Source organism: Rattus rattus, chromosome 8 (genome assembly GCF_011064425.1).
Source record: "Rattus rattus isolate New Zealand chromosome 8, Rrattus_CSIRO_v1, whole genome shotgun sequence".
NCBI lineage: Eukaryota > Metazoa > Chordata > Mammalia > Rodentia > Muridae > Rattus > Rattus rattus.
The window spans coordinates 22,816,726-22,836,856 of NC_046161.1; the positions used below are offsets into that span (position 1 = coordinate 22,816,726).

Genomic DNA, 20,131 nt, shown 5'->3' on the forward strand with positions numbered 1-20,131 from the left:
AGTTTCTGACCTGGATCTTGGTATGGAGATCTTGAAGCAAAGTAGCTATGAATCCCAGGAGCATAAGGCAAGGTGATCTCCAAATTCAAGGTCACTGCCATGGCATTCCCCTACACTGGGGAATCAAGCCTTCATAGGCCCAAGAGCTTCTCCTCCTATTGATGGCAGACAAGGCCATCCTCTGCCACATATGCAGCTGGAGCCATGGGTCCCTCCATGTGTACTCTTTGGTTGGTGGTTTAGAGAGCTCTGGGGCGTCTTGTTGGTTGATATTGTTGTTCTTCCTATAAGGTTGAAAGCCCTTCAGCTCCTTCAGACCTTTTTACAACTCCTTCATTTTGGGTCCCTGTGCTCAGACCAATGATTGGCTGTGAGCATCTGTCTCTGTATTTCTCAACCTCTGGCCAAGTCTCTCAGGAGCCAGCTAAATAGTCTCTGTCAGCAAGCACTTCTTGGCCTCAGCAATAGTGTTTAGGTTTGGTGTCTGCATATGGGATGGATCCCCACGTGGGGCAGTCTCTGGATGACCTTTCCTTCAGTCTCTGCTCCACACTTTGTCCCTGTTTTCCTTTAGAGAGAAGCTATTCTGGGTTGAAAATTTGTAGATGAGTGGGTGGACCCATCTCCCAACTTAGGGCTTTGCCTAACCATTTCAGCTAATCTCATCCCTGTTGGCACCTGGGAGTCTCTTGCCTTTCTGGAATCCCCCATTGCTACTTACCTCAATTTCTTTTATTTTTTAATAACTTAAAACTTTTATTAAAGTGTTAAATTTCTGATCTTCAAAACACACTATGGAGGCAATAAAAAGATAAGCTACATACTGGGAGAAAACATTTGCAAAGCATATACTTGACAAAGGCCTTCTACCCAGATCTCATGTTTTAAAACTTTCAAAATTACAAAAAACAAAAAGTTGCCATTAAAAAAAAATGGGACAAAGGTATGTAGTTACTTTACCAAAACAAACAAACAAAAAAAAAAAAAAAAGGTGAATCAGCAAATGGAAAGATCCTCAAAATCATTACTCATTATTAGAAAGACACAAATTAAAACCATGACACCAAGACACACTTGTCTGAAAATTACACTAAAAAGAATCGAGGATGGTAATTATGTAAAGGAAAATGAGACCTCATCTTTCTAAATGAACGTTAGCTTTATTTCACCCTTAACTTCCCCCTTGGTCTCTGAGGGGATTTGGAGGCTACATTTTGTGGTTCTCTCAGAAAATCCAAAGCAACAGACTTTACACAGAGCTGTTTAAAGGAAGGTTCCATGCAGCACATATGCAAGACAAAGGTTACTAACCTGTCTGCTCACAAAGTCCCAGAAAGCCAAGACCCCAATATCTAGTGAGGTCATGACAAATACCAAATCCTCAGTTCCCAACACACATTAAAGTTAAGACAGTTAAACAGTTCAAGAGATTTCCCTAATCTACTATGCTCTAGATTCCACAATGGGGGCAGCCTAGGTTGGAGGTAATTCTGAGGACCAATATTCACCATAGCTGGTTACCACAGGTGTGTAACCCTCTGCAGACTGAGCGCCACCGATTAAGCCAAAGTTGGTGCCACCTTGGAACATGTAGAAGTTGAGGGAGAACCCAAGGCTGAAGATCTCACGCACATCCTTCATCAACACTGCAGAGAGCAAGACAGGGAGAAAGCAGAGCCAGAACCAAGATTTAAGGGTTCCCAGCTCAGAGGTTATCAAACTATCTCAACCTGAAATCTTCAAGATCTGCTTAGAACGCATGCCCAGAAAAACGTTAGATGGACCAGGACTGACTGAAGTAGCTGGTGGTGTTTGTTTTCAAAATCCAAAGTCACTTATTACTTCTTTCTCTAGGTTTCATATTTGGGTGAATTTTTCTTTCTAGCACATAAACTGTATACCAAACACAGCTCATGACTTTTTTGGGGGCAGACCTTTTCCAGCTTACTATCTCTAAGGCACTCACCAGCTTCTCTTAGCGACTTATCTGAAAAGGTGGCAACAGTCACATTTACCTTCAACTCCATTTAAGTGGCCATCATCAATTCCCCGGGAGCAAAAGAATTAAAATCAGATAAGCTGGAGCTGTACAACTACCTACTTCCACACCCAGCACGCCTTCATTGTGTTACTCTGTCTCATGGAATGGTTCATTCTCATTACTTTTCTAGCCTTGGAGAAGTGTATTTAAAATGAAAACTACAGAAACTTAAGTTCCTATTGCAATGGCCCCCAGAAGTGTTCGTGCTCTATGACCTCTTCATCTGAGCAGATGTCTAGGAGCCATCCACTTATCCAGACTGATACTTATATGATACAACACCTGGTAGCCTTGTCCCTAAACCTCAAGGTCACTAATGAGCAAGAAGAGAACAGCCCAGTGCCACTGTTGTCGAGTTTCCCTGAAAAGGTCGGGAAGAAGGACTCACTCTGTGGATCCCCAAGCTGGCGCAGAGCTCCCCATGTGTCAAAAGAGTTGGTTGTATATACCGTCATCAGAATAGGGCTTCCACCCTGAGGGAAAACAAAACAAGTGGCAATTTAGGATGCTCTTCTGTAATTCTGAAGCCCTGAACGGCCTACAAGGGAGCTCTGAAGCCCAGTGCTCTCGTGTGCACTTTAACTGAAAACACCCTACACTTCTCAGAGCTCTGAGTCCCAGGCTCCCAGTCTCAGATGACCTTCCCAGCCCCATGGTCTCTTCATGTGGTCATCTTTTCCAAGCTTTTTGTTAGGTGGGGGGAACCTGCCATTTCAATATTTCTCTTTCAAGATATCCTAAAAGTAAAAGCTGGAAATTTGTTTAAAAAAAGAAAGAAAGAAGGAAAGGGAAAAAAAAAGAATCTTTCATTCTCTGGATGATCAGAGAGCTAGTAAGAAATGCCTGACACAGAGGTAGAATTTAAAAATGTTTAATGCTACAGGGACTGCATCAATGGAAGGATTATGACAAATGCTAGCCTTGAGCAAAGTTGTACAAATCAGAGTGAACAAAAGTTAGGATTATAATACTCAACGCTATGGCCTGTGAAGCAAGTGTTCTGGATTTATACAATTTGAACCTAAAAACCACCTAAAATAGACATTGAAGGACACTGAAGATTCCAATTTTAACTAAACTAATTAGTCCTAAGAATCTTCTGAACAAGGAAGACAAAAAGTCAAGGGTGGGGCAAGAACTGGAATCTGTCATGTCTGAAAGACCCTTACCTGAATGAAGTTGAAATCTTCATATGTTTCTTTATTTATATTCTTCATGCGAACAGTGGCCAGCACTGTGGGACGGAAGAACATACATGAGAACCTGCCATGACCACACAGGGGTAGAGGCAGAATACTCCCCCAGAGCCCGGTTGAGGAGTCCAGTCCACACCTCTTAGACTTATGCCTCCCAGATTCTCACTTCAATATTTCCATAGCCAGAGCTAGCAATAAAGATATGTGGCTATACTTATAGCCATGTAAGCACATACAAAGGAATTTCACACATGGTCCTTCACTTAGAACTTATAATGATGATCTAGAAAGTTAAAACATGCCACATGGCACAAACCCATGCATGAAGATAAAATGAAGATATCAAGACTCCAAAACTTGACATTTTTGGTTGTGGGGCTCAAACCTCAGACCTTTCTCATGCTTGACTTCTAATTCAGAATGCTAACACTAATTTCCTACTACAACAGAAAGGACCACCAATAAGACCAGGGGAAAGGACATTGGAAGAGAATGGAGCTGACCAAATTGCTTAGAGGAAAGGATTTAGAAATTACGTTCCTCCTTCTTGGTCTATGCATTCATTGTTTTCTTCTTTTGCTCCTGAGGTTGAATCCATGGGCACATGCCAAGCAATTGCTCTACTACTAGTGAGAAGTTTGCCTTCTTACACCCTAATCCCAGCCCTACTTTTATTCTCTGGATTCATTTGTTTGGAGAACTGCCAGGGCTGGGCCCATCACAAGACTACTCTGAAATGAAACACCTCCATTCTTTGTCCAATCAGGGTCACTTGTCAGTGATAGAGACAATATTCATTTTAGCCATAGTTGAACCAAGGGTCAGGCCACTAAAAGGCTGAAAGAATTGAGTAACTCTCTGGTCATCATTACAGCTTCTATGCAGCGAGATTGGGTCCTACTTCCTAACTCAGTTTTACACACAAGTCCTCACTAGCAGGAAATAGAAAGACAAAGCATCAGACAGACCTGTGCCTTTTTAACTTGGCCAGTGTAGAAATATATGCAACCAAAACCGTACCGTTTTGCAAGTGGCCCTTTCTGAGACTCACACCATCATCTGCCGTCATGAGCAGCTCATCGATCCCTCTTGACACTAAAGCCTAAGGAGAAATTCAGTAAGGGAAATAGATTGCTTCTAGTCCCACGAGATTTCTTCTTCCTGGCAGTAGAATAAAACAAGCTATGGCACTGGAAAATACCACAGTGAAGTTGAAAGCTGGAGAAGAAGGCTGAATTCCCTAGACTGGCTGGTTTTGAGTATCAACTTGACACAAGCTAGAGCCATCAGAGAGGAAGGAGCATCCGTCGAGGAAATGCTTTCCTGAGATCCAACTGTAGGCATTTTCTCAATTATCAATCAATGGGGGGAGGGCCCAGCCCATTGTATGTGCTGCTGTCCCTGGGTTAGTAGTTCTGGATTCTATAAGAGAGCAGTCTGAGCAAGTAAGGGTAAGCAAACCAGTAAGCAGCACCCCTCCATGGCTTCTGCATCAGGTCCTGCCTCTGTTTGAGTTCCTGACTTCCTCCAATGACGGACTGTGATCTGGAAGTATAAGCCAGATAAAAAAAACGCTTTCTTCTCCAACATTTTTTGGTCATGGTGTTTTGTGGCACCAATAGAAACCCTAACTATGACATTTCCCATGCAACTACTTTTAAGTTAAAAAGTTCAAAACAAAAATACAACTCCAGCCTCAGTCAAACTCAACAGCAGTTCAAATTCCAAACCTCAAGGAAGGGGTTGAAGGGCAGCTGAATCTCTCATTACAATACTTTCCCTAAAGCACCTCCTGGGGTTTCTCTAAGCCAGAGAGCAGAAATGAATGTTTTGTTCACAATGTCTCTGAATTATCCCACATGAGACACATTTTTCAATCATTTCTTAGGTCAGTGCAAAAGGCAGGGAAGCTGTGGCTTAATCCACCTATGGTGGCACTGTTGCTTGCACGAACCATAAATGTTCCTACTTGAGCCTTGGCAGTGGCAGCGCATGCCTTTAATCCCAGCACTCGGGAGACAGAGGCAGGAGGATGTCTGTGTTCAGGAAAAGCCTAATCTGCAGAGCCAGTTCCAGGACAGCCAGAGCTGCATGAAGAAACTCTGTCTCTAACGCCCCCCAGAACCAAAAATAAAATCCCCACTTCAACTACAAACACTCTAGGGATACCCTGAATCAAGATGGATAAAAGACGAAGAGACATTTAATTCAGAAACAAAATGCTGGGATTATGGCTGTAGGTTCTAAGACAAGTCAACTGTGTGGTCTGGTGTGCCTTCTGGACCCAGATTCTTAGAATTCACCCTTGAGTCTTCTGTTGGTATCAGGAAATGTTTTTTCTATAAGACTATTTCAAAAAAATAAAGTCGCTCAAGTAAGAATGTCCAGAATGTCCTTTGTCACTCTGTGCCACTGTACTCTGGTTCCCGTGGGCCTGGTGAGGATTCGGTGTCTCATCCGAGTCCAGTGAACCATGTGGCTTGTCACTAGGTGACCATATAACACAGACAATCTGGAAGGCTTGAGAATGAGTGATCAGACAAAAACAAATTCTACTTCCATAGACAACTGGCTGCTTTTATTCCCACTGACAGTTCTAACGCAGACAAAATATTTCCTAAAGACTTGTTTGGAGAAGACAGAGACTGAGTTTAACAAGCTGAAGTCCAAGCCAGGAAGGGAGACTGGCATTCAGCATTGTTTTCTACTGATACAGCAGGTGATTCTGGGAAATGGGATGGTAAAAATATCCAGCAAACGGCATACTGTTGCCAAGAGATAGTTGGGTGAGTGACACTTGTTGACCAGCCTGGTCACTTCAATTCAATTCCTGAGACCTATACGGTGGAAGAAGAGAAGTGACTCCCCTGAGGTGTCCTTTGATCACCACATGTAAATGGTGGAACATGCATCCTGACATACAGACACACAAATATAAATAAAGGCTAATTTTTCAAATGTAAAACCTTTCATAATTCGTACTTTTATGAGTAAATGGCTCTGTTGGTTGAGTGCCTGTGTATTATGAGCGAAGACTTAGGTTGACGCCTCAACAACACATAAAGTGATACCTGTAATCCTAATCCTATCCCTTGGGAGGAGGAGGCAGGAGGATCAAGGTCACTCTGAGAACAGGAGGCAAAGGGACCATGGAACAGGAAATGGGACAAATAACAACAACAGTGTAACAGGTCCAGTGCAACTGTAACAGCAATGAGTGTAAACAACCCAAATTCTCACTTACAAGTCCTTGGCAGTGGTGGTTGCAACGGTGAAGGTTAACTATCAACCTGACAGGATTTAAAACCACCAGTAGGCCTATGGGAAATTATCTCCATTCCATCTGAATTGTGAACAAGACCATTCCCTGGGTTGGGGATCCTGGGCTACAGAAAATGCAGAAGACAAGCTAAGCACTGACATGCAAACATTTGTCTTCTGCTGCTTCCTGGGGATAGATGGGATGTGAGTCGCTGTTTCAAGTTCCTGCTGGTTTGACTTCCTCAACGTGATGGACTGTGTCTTGAATTTCAAGCTAGTAAAATAAGCCCTTTCTCCCTTGAATTACTATCATCAGAATATTTTATCACAGTGACAGAAAAAGAAACTAAGAGAGTGGTATTTTGAGACAGGGTCTCATGTCATGCAAGCTGACCTCAAATTTACTATATAGCTGAGGGTGAGCTTGAACTGTGGACCCCTCTAACTTCACCGCTCCCAACTCAACAACAGATCTGATTGTGTGCATCATACGCCACTTGTAAGTATCCTATATGGATGGATATATCTGAAAGTAGAAGATAAATGTATTACCATGTGTTCTTCAAGTAATTAAAAACGTAAAAAAGTAAAAGAAGTAAAAGTTCCTCAACAAAAGAAAGCTGGGATGGTCATAGAAAATAGAGCTGTTCTAGGGTGTGTCTCTGCCTCATATCAGAGCAAACTGATATTTCCAGGCCACTGTCTAGACCATACCAAAAATCAATGATAAAAGTGGGCCCTATGAATCTTCAGACCTCACAGTTGCAGGCAAGTACACAGAGGACATGTTTGTTCCACAGCGTAACGAAGTACAAGAAGCAGCTAGAACTGAAGGAGCACTTACCGTTTTCACATACTCCATGTATTTCTTATCCATATAGTAGGAGCCATATTCATTCTCAACCTGCACGGCAATGATGGGGCCTCCTTTGTTATACTGAGGGTCAAGGAGATGAGAACGTGAGAGTGAGGTACTGGTGGAGAAAGAGTATTTTCCTAAATGCTGGGCAAACAGATAAAAGTCAACACACTCAGGCTGAAGAGATGGCTCAGTGGTTAAGAGCACCGGCTGGTCTTCCAGAGGACCCAAGTTCAATTCCCAGCACCCACATGGCAGTTCACGAATTTCTGTAACTCCATTTCCGAAAGATCTGACACCCTACCACAGATAGGTAGGCAGAACACCAATGCACATAAAAGTAAATAAGTTTCTTTTTTAAAAAATATAACAAAATAAACAACAAAAAAGACACATTCAACCCAGAATGAACCGTGGTCCTGGCTATTTCTCTTGCTCAATGTCAGTGGCTCTATGGGAGATTTCAAATGCTTCCAAAATAGTTCTTTTTAAAACACCCCTAGTTAACTATCATCTCATATTTTTTTTTTGTAGATTTAGTGTGTTGATCATGAGGTCCCAAACTCCTGGAGTCACCCTTCCCATAGCTCAGATCTTTCCACTCAGAAGCATCCCCGCCTTCAGCATCTCCCTCCTTCTCGTCATTTGAATGGCTTAAGGAGCTATGTTAACATTAACTTGCTGGACCACCAGCCCCTCTAGTTAAGACCATCTTGCCCTCTTCACCCGCATAGCCAAACTTATGAGACATGTCTTCAAACTTCCTTCAGGAACATGTGGAACAACCCCAGGTGCCTGTCCTAGCATAAAGGGGAAATAGACTGTAATGAATCCAACTCCATGTCCATGAATGCAGGTTGCAAGGTGGGAGCATCCAGGACTGTGCAAACCTGTGTCACAAGTACTTGCATACCCAAACCTGACCACAGTGACCGAGGGAAAACTTTAAACAGAGTTGAAACAGGAAGATACTGAGCAAGCAACCAGCATTAGATCCCTAAGTTATGTGTCAGAAGAGTATAAAGGACACAGACTAAAGGTTTGTTTTAACTTTTTAAACTGAATGGCCATAGCTGACGAACACTGGAAGACGTTCAAATCCAGCTTCTTCTCTTCTTTTCTTATCTCTCCAATGAAGAATACAGCAGAAGCAAAGGAAGATCCAGAAGCTAGAAGGACCAGAGATGATCTAAGGCAAAAGGGCTGAATACCACACTGGGTTATGAGATACTGAGGATTGAATCCTGGGTTTATGTGGTAGACAAACATCCTGCCAACTGAGCTACCTTCCTAGCCTGAAGTTCTATTCCTGTGCTGTCCACAGAATGCCCACATGTTCGCTGGTGTGTGTTGTTTGGTCACTTATGAGTTTTAATAGCTCCCCCAAGTAATTACAGTCTGTTCCCAAAAAGTTCAACCATGTGAAACATTCATCTAGCATCTGCATAGACATATGCACATTTTGGCATTGTCTCTCTCTCTCTCTCTCTCTCTCTCTATATATATATATATATATATATATATATATATTCATCACTGTGAAGATGAAAATTCTGATTTCCTAGTGCAATACCTAATAGATGTCATTAAATATTTGTTTCTCTGTATTCATTTTCTACATACTATAGATGTTTATTAATCTAACATGAAGTTCTATCCCAACTAAAGCCAACCTAAGTTGAAAATATTGTTCAGGGAGATAGAGGTAGCTCGGGGGTTAAGAGTACTGGCTGCTCTTCCTGAGGGCCTGGGTTCAGTTCTAGAAACCTGTGGTAGCTCGTAACTCTTTGTAACTCCCGTTCTAGGGAACCTAACACCCTTTTTTGGTTGCTTGGTCACAAAGCATGTGTGTGTGTGTGTGTGTGTGTGTGTGTGTGTGTAAAACATGAATATACATAAGATAAAAATAAATACTAAAAATATCAAACTGGACTTGCCAAAATGACTCTTCAGGGAAAAGAATTTACCAAAAAGCCCGATGACCTGAGTTCCATCTCACACGACATATATATTTATATATATATATATATATATGCATATATATATATGTATACATATGTGATAGATGATGATAGATTGATGATAGATACATACATACATACATGATAGGTGATGATAGATGATGATAGCTAGATAGATAGATAGATAGATAGATAGATAGATACACAGATACATAGATACATAGATGATAAATAATGAGAGATTGATGATACATACATACATAGAGAGATAGGTAGATAGATGTAATTTTATAAATTCAAACTCTGTTTCTACTAAAATCATAAGCTTTCACACACTATTATGAGGTCAAAAGCCATCACCTGAACCACTGTAATTCTAACAAATTCATTTTAAGCTCCTGAATTGAGAGACCATGACCTCTCCATAGGGGCTCTCTTAAAGCAATATTTGTGGTGTACTGGCATATAGCTGCCTGTGAGAGCTTGGAGAATGATCTTTAATTCCAATTTCTGGTAATCTTGAGCAGAAGCTAATAACCAGCAAATCAAAGAAAAGATACACAGAACATTCTTCCAAGTGTTTTGAGAGTGGGAGGGTGTGGCAGATTCTAGTGGAACAGTTGTTGTAAAAGACAAAAAGAGAGTAACTGAATTCAAGGTCTCAAAATGTAGCCCAGGCTGGAATCTCTCACTTCTACAGCATTCACCATCATGACAAGTAATGCCTAATGCCAGAAGCTTTCTTCAATAAGAAACTGGAATTCCTGGGTGCTAACACACGATAGCCAACATATGCTCCCTGCAGAAAGCCACAAGAACTATCCAGGAAATATATCTGTCAATCAATTCCCTTACCTGTGGAGAGAAAGACTAGGTTTTACCTGGAGTTTTGCTATCCTGGGAATCAGATTGTTGAAATACCGATTCATTGCTTTAGTAAATCCCTTGTAAGTTGTCCGCAGCTTCATTTTCGGATCCTTGAGCAACCAGCTATGATTTACAAAGATGATTCAGACACAGGGTGAGAAGCAGTGATAATAAATGTTCCAAAAGGGAATGTACAACACAGCCCACATTTACACACAGAACAGTGAGATGTGAGGGTGTGTGGTCCAGCTTCAAGAAGAAACAGTCCACGCCAATTAAAAACACCTCGGCACCCCAAGATGGGGGAGAGGGTTGGGAGAGCTTGGTAACCAAGATCCAGGATAGAGTTCAGCAAACTAAAAGCCAAGTCAGACTGTCTGTTTAACTAAATAGTTCGGTTGGCACGATTGTACCCAGTCATTCACATATTTTTCACTGTGGTTTTCAGACTAAATTACAGAGGCTCAGAAAGCCTAGAATATTTGTTATCTGGACTTTATATCAGTATCTTTCTATGTAGCATTGACTAATTTAGTACTCATCATGTAGCCTAAGATAGCCCCAAACTTGTGACAATCCTCCTACCTCATCTGGGATTTCTAGCTGGCCTTCTACAGGAAAGGTGTATCAAGCCCTAGTCTGGAAGGAGATGGTTTTAACGCTGTTTAGATCACTTTTGTTTGCGTGCACAAGAGATGAAGAGACTGTCTCTACTGGAAAAATACTCAGCTAGGAAAAGGAAAACCATGCTGACCGACGGTCCTGCTACCACATTCATAAATTTTGAAAGTCTTAACTAAGAGAAAACAGCCAGACTCAAAAACCATCACCTGCTGCCAATGAACACAATAGTGTAGACCTTTTTAAATGGGTTCAGAAAGAAAGAAAGTCCCGTGAATGTGCTTCCCAGCCAGAGGCCCACAGACCACAACTTACCTGGGCAAACCTCCAAGGTCTACGTCACCACCAATGTAGGGGCCTGGACACAGAATGACCCAGAGTCCTGTCTCTGAAGCCATAGTGATAAAAGCTCTGGAATGAAAGCAGTCACAGTGACGTCACTCCCAAAGCAGGGCTCTGCTTGGCAGCTCTCATGCTCTGGCTCCTGTTCTATATTACTCTAGGAGCTCAGTACCCCAAAGGGACGATGACTAGCAAGATAGTATTGAAGGTTTAAGACAGACACTACAAATCACAGCTCAGAATCTGCTATTATAACCAAGAAAGCAGGTTTTTTTTTTTCTGGACTCACAGTACGGAATGCTAGCTAAAACAAGGTCTAGACCGTATGACAAGAGCAGGCTATGCCAGCTATAGACCAATGGCTCAAGGAGGCTTCAAGCCAGGCAAAATCTTATTAAAGCTCTGTGTGGCTTACTAAAGCAGAATTAGAGGCTGGGGCTTAGTAGCGCACACCTTTAATTCCAGCACTCAGGAAGCAAAGGCAAGGAGACCTCTTGTGTCTTGACCTACAGCTTGACCTACATAGAGAATCTCAGACCGGCTAGAGTTATATGGTGAGACCCTGCCTCAAAACAAGAACAACATGTTCTAGTATACAACTCCAAATGACAGAGACAAAATCAGCCATGATCAGGCAGTATGGCAAGAATGAGAGTGAATTACAGTCTGCTGAAGCACATTGGTGGGTTGAGGTACCTACTGCCAGTCTTGATGACTTGAGACCAACCTTCCATATGCACATATGCACACATAAAGATGCTTGCACACTCAAAAAATGTGTAAAAGTGTAATGGAAAGTATTTAGTATGGATTAAAAGGCTTAAGACTAAAAACAACCAACGAACCAAACAACAAACAAACAAAAAACAACAACAATGACCAAAAAGTAGAGCTATACACCCCATTCCTTCATCCAACCAACCAGGCACATCCCTATCTGAATCTCAGAATCAAGAAATTAAAGTACAAATACCTACACGAGGTCCATGTTTTCAATGAATTGAAACCGGCCCATAGTTGGCTCATGGAGGTTCCAAGGAATATGCCTATCATGGGGAAAAGGAGAAACGTAAGAACCTCTGCCCCATCATGCACTTCATCTATCCTGATTCTGCCATCTTTTTTTCTTTATTTTTGTTTTGTTTTGTTTTATTGGATTTATTTTATTTACATTTCAAATGCTATCCCCTTTCCTGGTTTTCCATCCATAAACCCCTTATCCTATCCCTCCTTCCTCTTCTTCTATGAGGGTGTCCCCCCACCCATCCCCCAACCCTTCCCATCTCCCCACCCTGACATTCCCCTACCCTGGGGGATTGAGCCTGGGCAGGACCAAGGGTTTCTCCTCCCATTGGTGCCCAACAAGGCCATCCTCTGCTACTTATGCAGCTGGAGCCATGGGTTCCTCCATGTTTAACAGAAAAGCCAGCTTCTCTCCTGAGAGAAAATTTCATGCTTCAACAATGAAGCCTCTACTGTATGCATATGCATTTCCAACACTGAGGAGGCTGAAGCCGGAGGATCACAAGTTTTAGGCCAGTTGACCAGACAGCAAGATCTGTGTTGGAAAACAAAACAAAACAAAAAAAACCCTAACAAAAATGGTTGGATGTGGTGGTACATGCCTGTAATACCATCACTTTTGAGGCTGAAAGAGAAGACTCACAAGTTTTAGGACAGCCTAACCTGAGGGGTGAGAGCCTGTTAATAATAATAATAAAAACTATTATTATTATTATTATTATAACAACAATAACAATAATGATACAGGTCCTGGTGACACATGTCTTTAATTCTACCTAAGGGTAATGAGGCAGGAGGATGGAAAGTTCTGACTGATCCTGGTGGAGAGTTCAAGGATGAAGGATGGCCCTAGCAATTTAGCAAGACCCTGTCTCAAAATAAAAAGTGGTGTGTGTGTGTGTGTGTGTGTGTGTGTGTGTGTGTGTGTGTGTATGTATGTGTGTATGTGCGTGTGCACGCATGTGTACATGTATGTGAAATGAAAAATGTTCTGGATATAATTAGAAAAAGGAATGAAAAAGTTGGAACAAACAGAAGAGTAGACACCTAGAGTAAAAAGACCAGTGGTAAGGAGCAGGAAGAGAAGGAAACAGAACAGGGAGGTTGGGAGAGATCTGAGCAGGACTATTTTATCTTGAAGTTGGTATGTGAGGGTAATTATGTCTTGTTTAAGTTGGTCCCCTGGACTGATTATTAGTACCTTAACTACAATGTGACTTATACTGATGAGCGGGGGCGGGGGAGGGTGCGAGTCATATCTGGCTGGTAGTTTGCTTGCCTAACATTCACAGATGGCGTGTGATTTCCATCGTGGCATCGCCAATGAGCAGAGAGATTCCTGGGCCAAGGGAGCAGATTATAAAGCTGTAGGATTTGATCATTGACAGAGCTCAGTCAGAGTGAGGGAAGGGGATACAAGCACCCTGGCTGGCCTGGTGAGAACAGACATCAGGTTTCTTGTATGAAAAATGAAGGCACTAGACCTAGCCTCCCCTGTTTGGTTTCCATGGTCACCTGGTAACCTGCTAAAAGCTGAGTGTCTGTGGCAGCTCCTTGAAGAAGTCTACATGGTCAAAGCTCTGTGTCTTACTACAAAACAATAAAATGGATGGTTCCTGGGGGTGGGGTGGGGGGTACAAAAAGACCAGTGACCTTTAAGGTATAATAAAAGAATTGGGTTGAACCTTGAAGGCATGGTGCTAAGTGAAAGAAGGCAGACAGGAAAGGATAGAGGTTGCCTGGTAACACTGATCTGAGCACCCTGAATAACCCAGCCTCTGGAGGCAGAGAACAGATCACAGGTCACCAGAAGCTAGAAGAGAATGGAGAGTCAGGATGTAACAGGAACACAGTATATGAAGATGAACATACTCCAGGGGTGAGTGAGGGAAGAGCTTGCTCAACTGTACGAATTTACTCAAGTCACTGTCCTTTGGAAGATTTGCAGAACGGACCGACATTCGGGAGGGAAATGTGCCACTTTGTTGAGGCCATTCCTAGATACACTCTATAGAAATGGTGCATAGGTCACTCATGGCTGCACTATTGATAACAGCTATGAACTGCAAATACCTCACATCCAAACACCGTAGTGTGATCGTCCATGGAATTCCATACGGACTTGTCAACCAAATAAACAGTATGTGGCGTCAGAGTGGTTTGTGTCTCCAAAACACTGTTTTGGTTTTCTTCTTGAGTTTGGTTTTGTTTTGTGACAGGGTTTCAATATGTATCCCAGACTGACCGCCCTCAAACTTGTAATCCTCCTGACTCAGCCTCCTAAGGGTGAGACTCACGGGTGTGCATCCCTGCTCTCAGCTTCCCTACATGGGCTTCAACCGTACCTGCTTCGGAACTGAAACTTTTACCATCAGCCATCTTGTTTCTAAGCCTCGAGATGCCAATGCAGGTTCGCTCCGTGCCATTCAGAGTTTCCAGCTTTCAAACTACAGCACCGGGGACTTCCCAACCCCATAGCTCCATGAGCAGTTCATAATCACTCTTTCTGCCTGCTAATGGTGCTTGCCCAGAGAAACTTGACAGTGGATACAGAGAACCACAGCCTATCAGAAGCCATTGCTTAAGAATGCTCGAGTTGCAGCTCATGAGCTGTGAGATTATCTTGGTAGTCTGGAAACTCTGCAATAGGGAAAGGCTCATGGGGCGGTGTCCCCACATTTTCATGGCATTTACAAACTCCAGAAGCCTAAGTTCTCTCTGAGAAGAGCTGAAGAACATTCCCTTCTGCTTCCTACTGGGCAGGGAGACACTGACATTTGATGTGTACTCAGAGCATTCTGTTCTCAATCAAAGCTCAGGGAGACTGTTTCGCTTAATCCTAGGCAGACTTTAAAAAAAAAGTCCCACCTCCAGCCTACCCTCTAAGATGCTCCCAGACCTCAGCACAACTGACTCCATGATGATAGCAGCACATAAGCACCAGAAGTAAAGCTAAGGTGCCCAACCCATCAAAGTCCATATAGTTCTTGGAAAGTCTCAAAAGGTATTAAGCTTGCTTTGTGCCTTCTGTAGTTTTGCTTCTGGCTAACTGTTCTTGGTCACCAAAGGCTGTCAACCCAGAACATAATTTTTGTGCTTAAAAGCTTACATTGAGAAAAGCTTGGGGATACATTTGGATCCCAGTCCCCCAGAGTCAGGTAATAAAGATTTCTGTTGGCGTCTACTCATGTCTGAGCAATTTCCTCTTGTGAACTCCCCAACAACACTCTCTACTTTCACATGGAGGAGAGACTCCTTCAAATCTATTTCACACTCTCAAACACTCAAGACAAAATAAACATAATACACAACTTTTTGTTATTATTAGTTGTTATTTTGGTGGTGGTAGTTGGCAGTGTTTTTGTAGTTGTTGTTTGATTGGCTATTTGGAGGAATTGTTTGTTTGTTTGTGTTTTAAACAAAGCTTATAAAGATTCAGCTAGCTTCAACTTTTTTTATGTAAGCGGTGCTGGCCTTGAACAATCCTACTGTTTCTACCTCCTAAATACTGAGATGGCAGGCCTATGCTACAAGCCTGATGTGATGACTAATCTTGGATGTCAATTTGATTACATCTGGAATTAACAAACACTCCTGGACATGCCTACAAAAGGAACTTCTTTTCTTTTTTTTTTTAAAGATTTATTTATTTAAGTACACTGTAGCTGTCTTCAGATACACCAGAAGAGGGCATTGGATACCATTACAGATGGTTGTGAGCCACCGTGTGGTTGCTGGGATTTGAACTCAGGACCTCTGGAAGAGCAGTCGGTGATCTTAACCACTGAGCCATCTCTCCAGCCCCCAGAACTTCTTAAGTGGATCATCTGAGGTGGGAAGACCCACCTCAGACGTGGATGATCTGAAGACAGAGACTTGCCCTAAATCTGGATCATTTGGGAGCAAAAGATCCACTGGGAAATCTGGGTCACAGTTTCTGGTAGCATCTCACAAAAAAATGACATGGAACAGGGGAGCTTTTGATTTTTGCCTGCTTGCCTTCACTCTCAAGCAAGTTTATCTTGGCTTGTGTTAGAACCTGTTTCTTCCAGGATTCCAATGTACGCTGAAGACAGGTAGCTCTCCCGTACTTCCCTGGAACTCCATCACCACATCCGGGCTGCTGAGACATCCAGTCTCATGGACTAACTGATTACCAGATCCTTGGGTTTTCTATCAGAATTCAGCCATTGTTGGACTACTCAGACTACAGTAAGTCACTCTAATAAGTCCTATAAATAAACATATGTGAATATATATGTCTGTTCCCTTAGAGAACCCTGACTAATAAGTTGGCCAACAAATATCTTTAATAATAATAATAATAATAATAATAATAATAATAATAATAAAAAGACTGTTCAAATAAAGTCTCAGTAGGATTCGGTTGAAAAGAAGAACCAGAAGAAGCTTAGACTCACGTGGTAAGAGTGTTGAAGCCACAGGCCTGCATCTTCCTCAAACTTTGTCTCCAGTTCTGTCTAGGTACCCGGAAGTAGTCTATAGTACCAGATATGATCCGGAATGGAAAACCTTCCAGTGTGAATTGTGAGTCCTTGACTTTCAGACCTACCCTTCGGGTCAGCAGCCACAAAGGAGTCAAGTGAGATTGATTAAGCCTGCAAGGACAAGAAGGCATATGATTTCTAGAGCACAAGATGGCAGCAAGGCTTAGGAAAACTGAAGAGTTCATGGTCAGCCTGGGATACAAAGCCCACCCTGTTTCTAAAGAAAAGAGAAGAAAGGGGGGAGGGGAAGTGAGGGAAAGGAAGGGAACGGAAGAGAAAGGAGCTAGGGACATGGCTTGATGTGTAAAGTGCTTGCAGATTCCCAGACTCCAGGTAAAGGACAAATATGTCAAATGCAATAATGCATGTATCTAATCCCGGCCACCTTAGAGCAAAACCGGAAGCAGAGAGGAGAATCCACGGAAGCCGCAGTGAACAAGAGAGACCCTGTCTCAAACAAGATGGAAGTCAAGGGCTAACATCTGAAATTGTTCTCTGACCTCCACACATGCACCATGGCACATGCATACAAACATACACATACAAATCCTGTACATGTGTGCGCATGCACACACAGGAACTGTTTTGAGCCTTTCCTTTGGAGGGCCCCAGGTTTACTTCTTCACTGGTCTGAAAACAAACCTGGGTAACTGGTTATTGCTGAGAAAAGCCATCACGCCTAAGGCTGAAGACAGACACAGGATGCATTCAGGTCTCCCCAGGAAGGTCCACATGCTAAATGGAACAGAACAGAGAGAGGTCAGAAAAGGGGGCAGGGGGGAATAGCTAAGAGCTGAAACAGGCCTCCCCCTAGAGAAGGGTGGGAAGGCAGAATTCGTTCCTAGGCTTTGAACCAGCTGGAATCATAGTGAAGCCATTGCTGCTGAATGGAGAGGGGATAGCGCCACAGAAATAGCTTGGTACATTGCTGGATTTTCAGGCACCATATACATTTTGGTGTGGCTCTGGATCCAGTCAAACAATGGCTTTAATCTCAGAGCATAACCTCTTAGAAGCTTCCACACTGGTTCCACTACTGAGAAACGGATCCTAATGGTATCCTGCTTTAGGAGAGGGGAAATGTCTTCACAGAGGGGAACAATTCTTTGTCTCCAACTAAGTTTTTCATTAGTCCACTACTGTTAGGGATCAACCCATACATTGCCAGAATACATCTTATCATCCTTATGGCCTGTTGATGTCTTTACGGCACTCATTCAAGAACTAGTGAGTCCAGGGTGGATTGAAATTTTCTTTAGTGTGAATGCTGCTCTTTCCAGCACCAGCAACAGTGAGTGCCTGGGCTCCACAAAGTTTTCTAATTAAAATACTTGATGTTCCACTTTTAGAAAAGTTTAAACACAATTTAATTAGCATGAGTTTGTTATATACCTATTACTAAATCAAAGCAGAATAATGTTTCAAATCCAACCTTCTTATATTCACTCACGCACAAACACACACACAACACACACACACACACACACACACACACACACACACAGAGTCTACTCCTACCTGTAGTAATCACTCTTCTAAATTCAGATCACCACCACCATCACCACCCCCACCACAAGTATTTTTGAGCAAATGCTAAGTTGTTACCATTAGTAAAGAAATCTACATCTAGGCAGAACTGAGAATGGGTAAATCAAAGGAAGTTTTAAAAAAAAAAATTAAACAAACAAACAAGAAAAAAGACCGGGAAGAGGTTTTGGCAGTACACGGGGCAGGGTTTGGTATGGTAAGAAAGAATAGAGGACTCTCTGACAAGCTTTGCAGGGAGAAGAGGACACACACACACACACACACACACACACACACACACACACACACACACACACACACAAACTTCAAGAGACTCTGAAGGAGAGCCCGGGGCAGAATCCTCAGTCTGAGCCAATTTCACCGGAAACCCCCAGCAGAGGCATGCATGCAGCCCGTAGAGGCCCAGGGACTGCAGAGGGGCCCACACACAGCTGAGCCTAGCGCAGCCCAGAGGACACTCATCTGATGTCAACTGGGCAGCTCATCATGCTGACCTAGGGAGGGAGCCTTGGCTCTTCCAGAGGCCACTGGCACCAAGCGGTGTTCCCAGAGCCTGCCCCTAAAGCATCACCTCATCCTGGTCCAGCATGCACTGCCACGGTGGCTCTGCCCGTGGGAGAAATCACAAGCCAGCACCCAGCCTCCTGTCTTTCACACAAGATGTGCTTGGCACACAGGCCCTCCAAAGACCTCAAGGAGGAGATGCTGATGTCTTACTGGACTGATCTCTTCTCGAAGCTAGTCACTGTCAGCCAGCAGCCACAGCACTGCGGACCTTTCCCGACCGCTGCAGTCTGCAGCCGCCTAGTGTCCCCACCCGGGCAGGCTGAACCCAGGTGCCCAGACACCTGTGGTTGACGCCCTTCTTTCGGCCTGTGGGCACAGGACCTTGTGGGTGGAAGGGAAGCTCTGTTTCAAATTCTGCCAACATTATTTATACTTTGTCCAGTCGCCAAAGAAAGCGAAACGCCTCTGTATTACAGATTTACCTAGAAAACAGTAGTGTAGCCTGTGACCTCAGGCTAACTTCCCACAGAGGCGGGCAGTGCCCTCATGATTGACCTCTCCAGGGTCAGATTGAAAGTTCCAGGCCACCTCCTCCTTAACTGTGGTTCTTACTAGACTTTTCTTTGATTTTGCTACTAAACAGTTGAATGTTTGATGTTGGGTGAAGCACCATGATTAATGAGTGTCCCTCCCCCAAATCGCCCTCCCTAACTGAAGACTTCTTGCACAGTTTTTTTTTTTTTTTTTTTTTTTTTTAAGACCACTCTCCCTTTTCTTGTGCTTCTCCTGAAGTGTACAGGATAAAACCTCCTTGGGAATCCCACTCAGCTAAAGCAGTTTTACCTAATCTGTCATTTTCTTAATTTACAACTCTGATTTCTTTACAGCGATCGCAAGCTAGACTTTCTTTGGCTCTGGCTGTCCTAGAACTAGCTCTGGCCTCAAAGTCGGAGAGATCCTCCTGTCCCTGCCTCCTGAGCCCTGGGATTAAAGGGATATAGGTCAGTACCACCAGGTTACAGCTGTGATTTTAACTTATTATTTCCCCACCAATTCTTTCCTTCTCGCCTTCCCCCATAACCCTTATGTCCTGTACTTCCGATTTTACTGGTCATCTCACCTTTGTTCACACAGACAAGGGTACTGCCTCTGACTCTCACAGCAGATTGTTCACCTCTGTTACCTGACGCTACTCAAGGTGACAGCTCCACCCCTTTTAAATCGGGCGCCTTCTTATACTTCATCGTGGACTTTCTGCCTCACTAGCACCAGACATCCCATAGCCAGGATCCTAAACCCTAAACAACACTTTCCTGATACAGTCAGGCTTCTCCTCCAAACCTGTTTTTCAGCATCCTGTGAGCACCCAGTTTTCCCTCCTTTGCTTCCTTTACAAC

General features: G+C 43.2%; 1 protein-coding gene across 2 annotated transcripts in view; it reads right to left on the minus strand.

Moving 5' to 3' along the window:
• Positions 1-19,052, minus strand: part of LOC116906805 (beta-galactosidase-1-like protein 2) — a 39,462-nt gene extending 20,410 nt beyond the window's left edge. Inside the window, exons 1-11 of one of the 2 annotated variants that reach the window (XM_032909679.1) lie at positions 18,799-19,052; positions 17,322-17,414; positions 16,593-16,790; positions 12,126-12,194; positions 11,122-11,217; positions 10,200-10,308; positions 7,343-7,435; positions 4,258-4,339; positions 3,211-3,275; positions 2,430-2,514; positions 1,509-1,646 (exon numbers count right to left, since the gene is read on the minus strand). In XM_032909679.1, coding sequence (XP_032765570.1) covers positions 1,509-1,646; positions 2,430-2,514; positions 3,211-3,275; positions 4,258-4,339; positions 7,343-7,435; positions 10,200-10,308; positions 11,122-11,217; positions 12,126-12,194; positions 16,593-16,790; positions 17,322-17,414; positions 18,799-18,803 — 1,033 coding nt within the window. In that variant the 5' untranslated portion in view covers positions 18,804-19,052. The remainder of the gene's footprint in view (positions 1-1,508; positions 1,647-2,429; positions 2,515-3,210; positions 3,276-4,257; positions 4,340-7,342; positions 7,436-10,199; positions 10,309-11,121; positions 11,218-12,125; positions 12,195-16,592; positions 16,791-17,321; positions 17,415-18,798) is intronic. The other variant, XM_032909680.1, reaches the window with a different exon arrangement.
• Between the last annotated feature and the right edge of the window lie 1,079 nt (positions 19,053-20,131).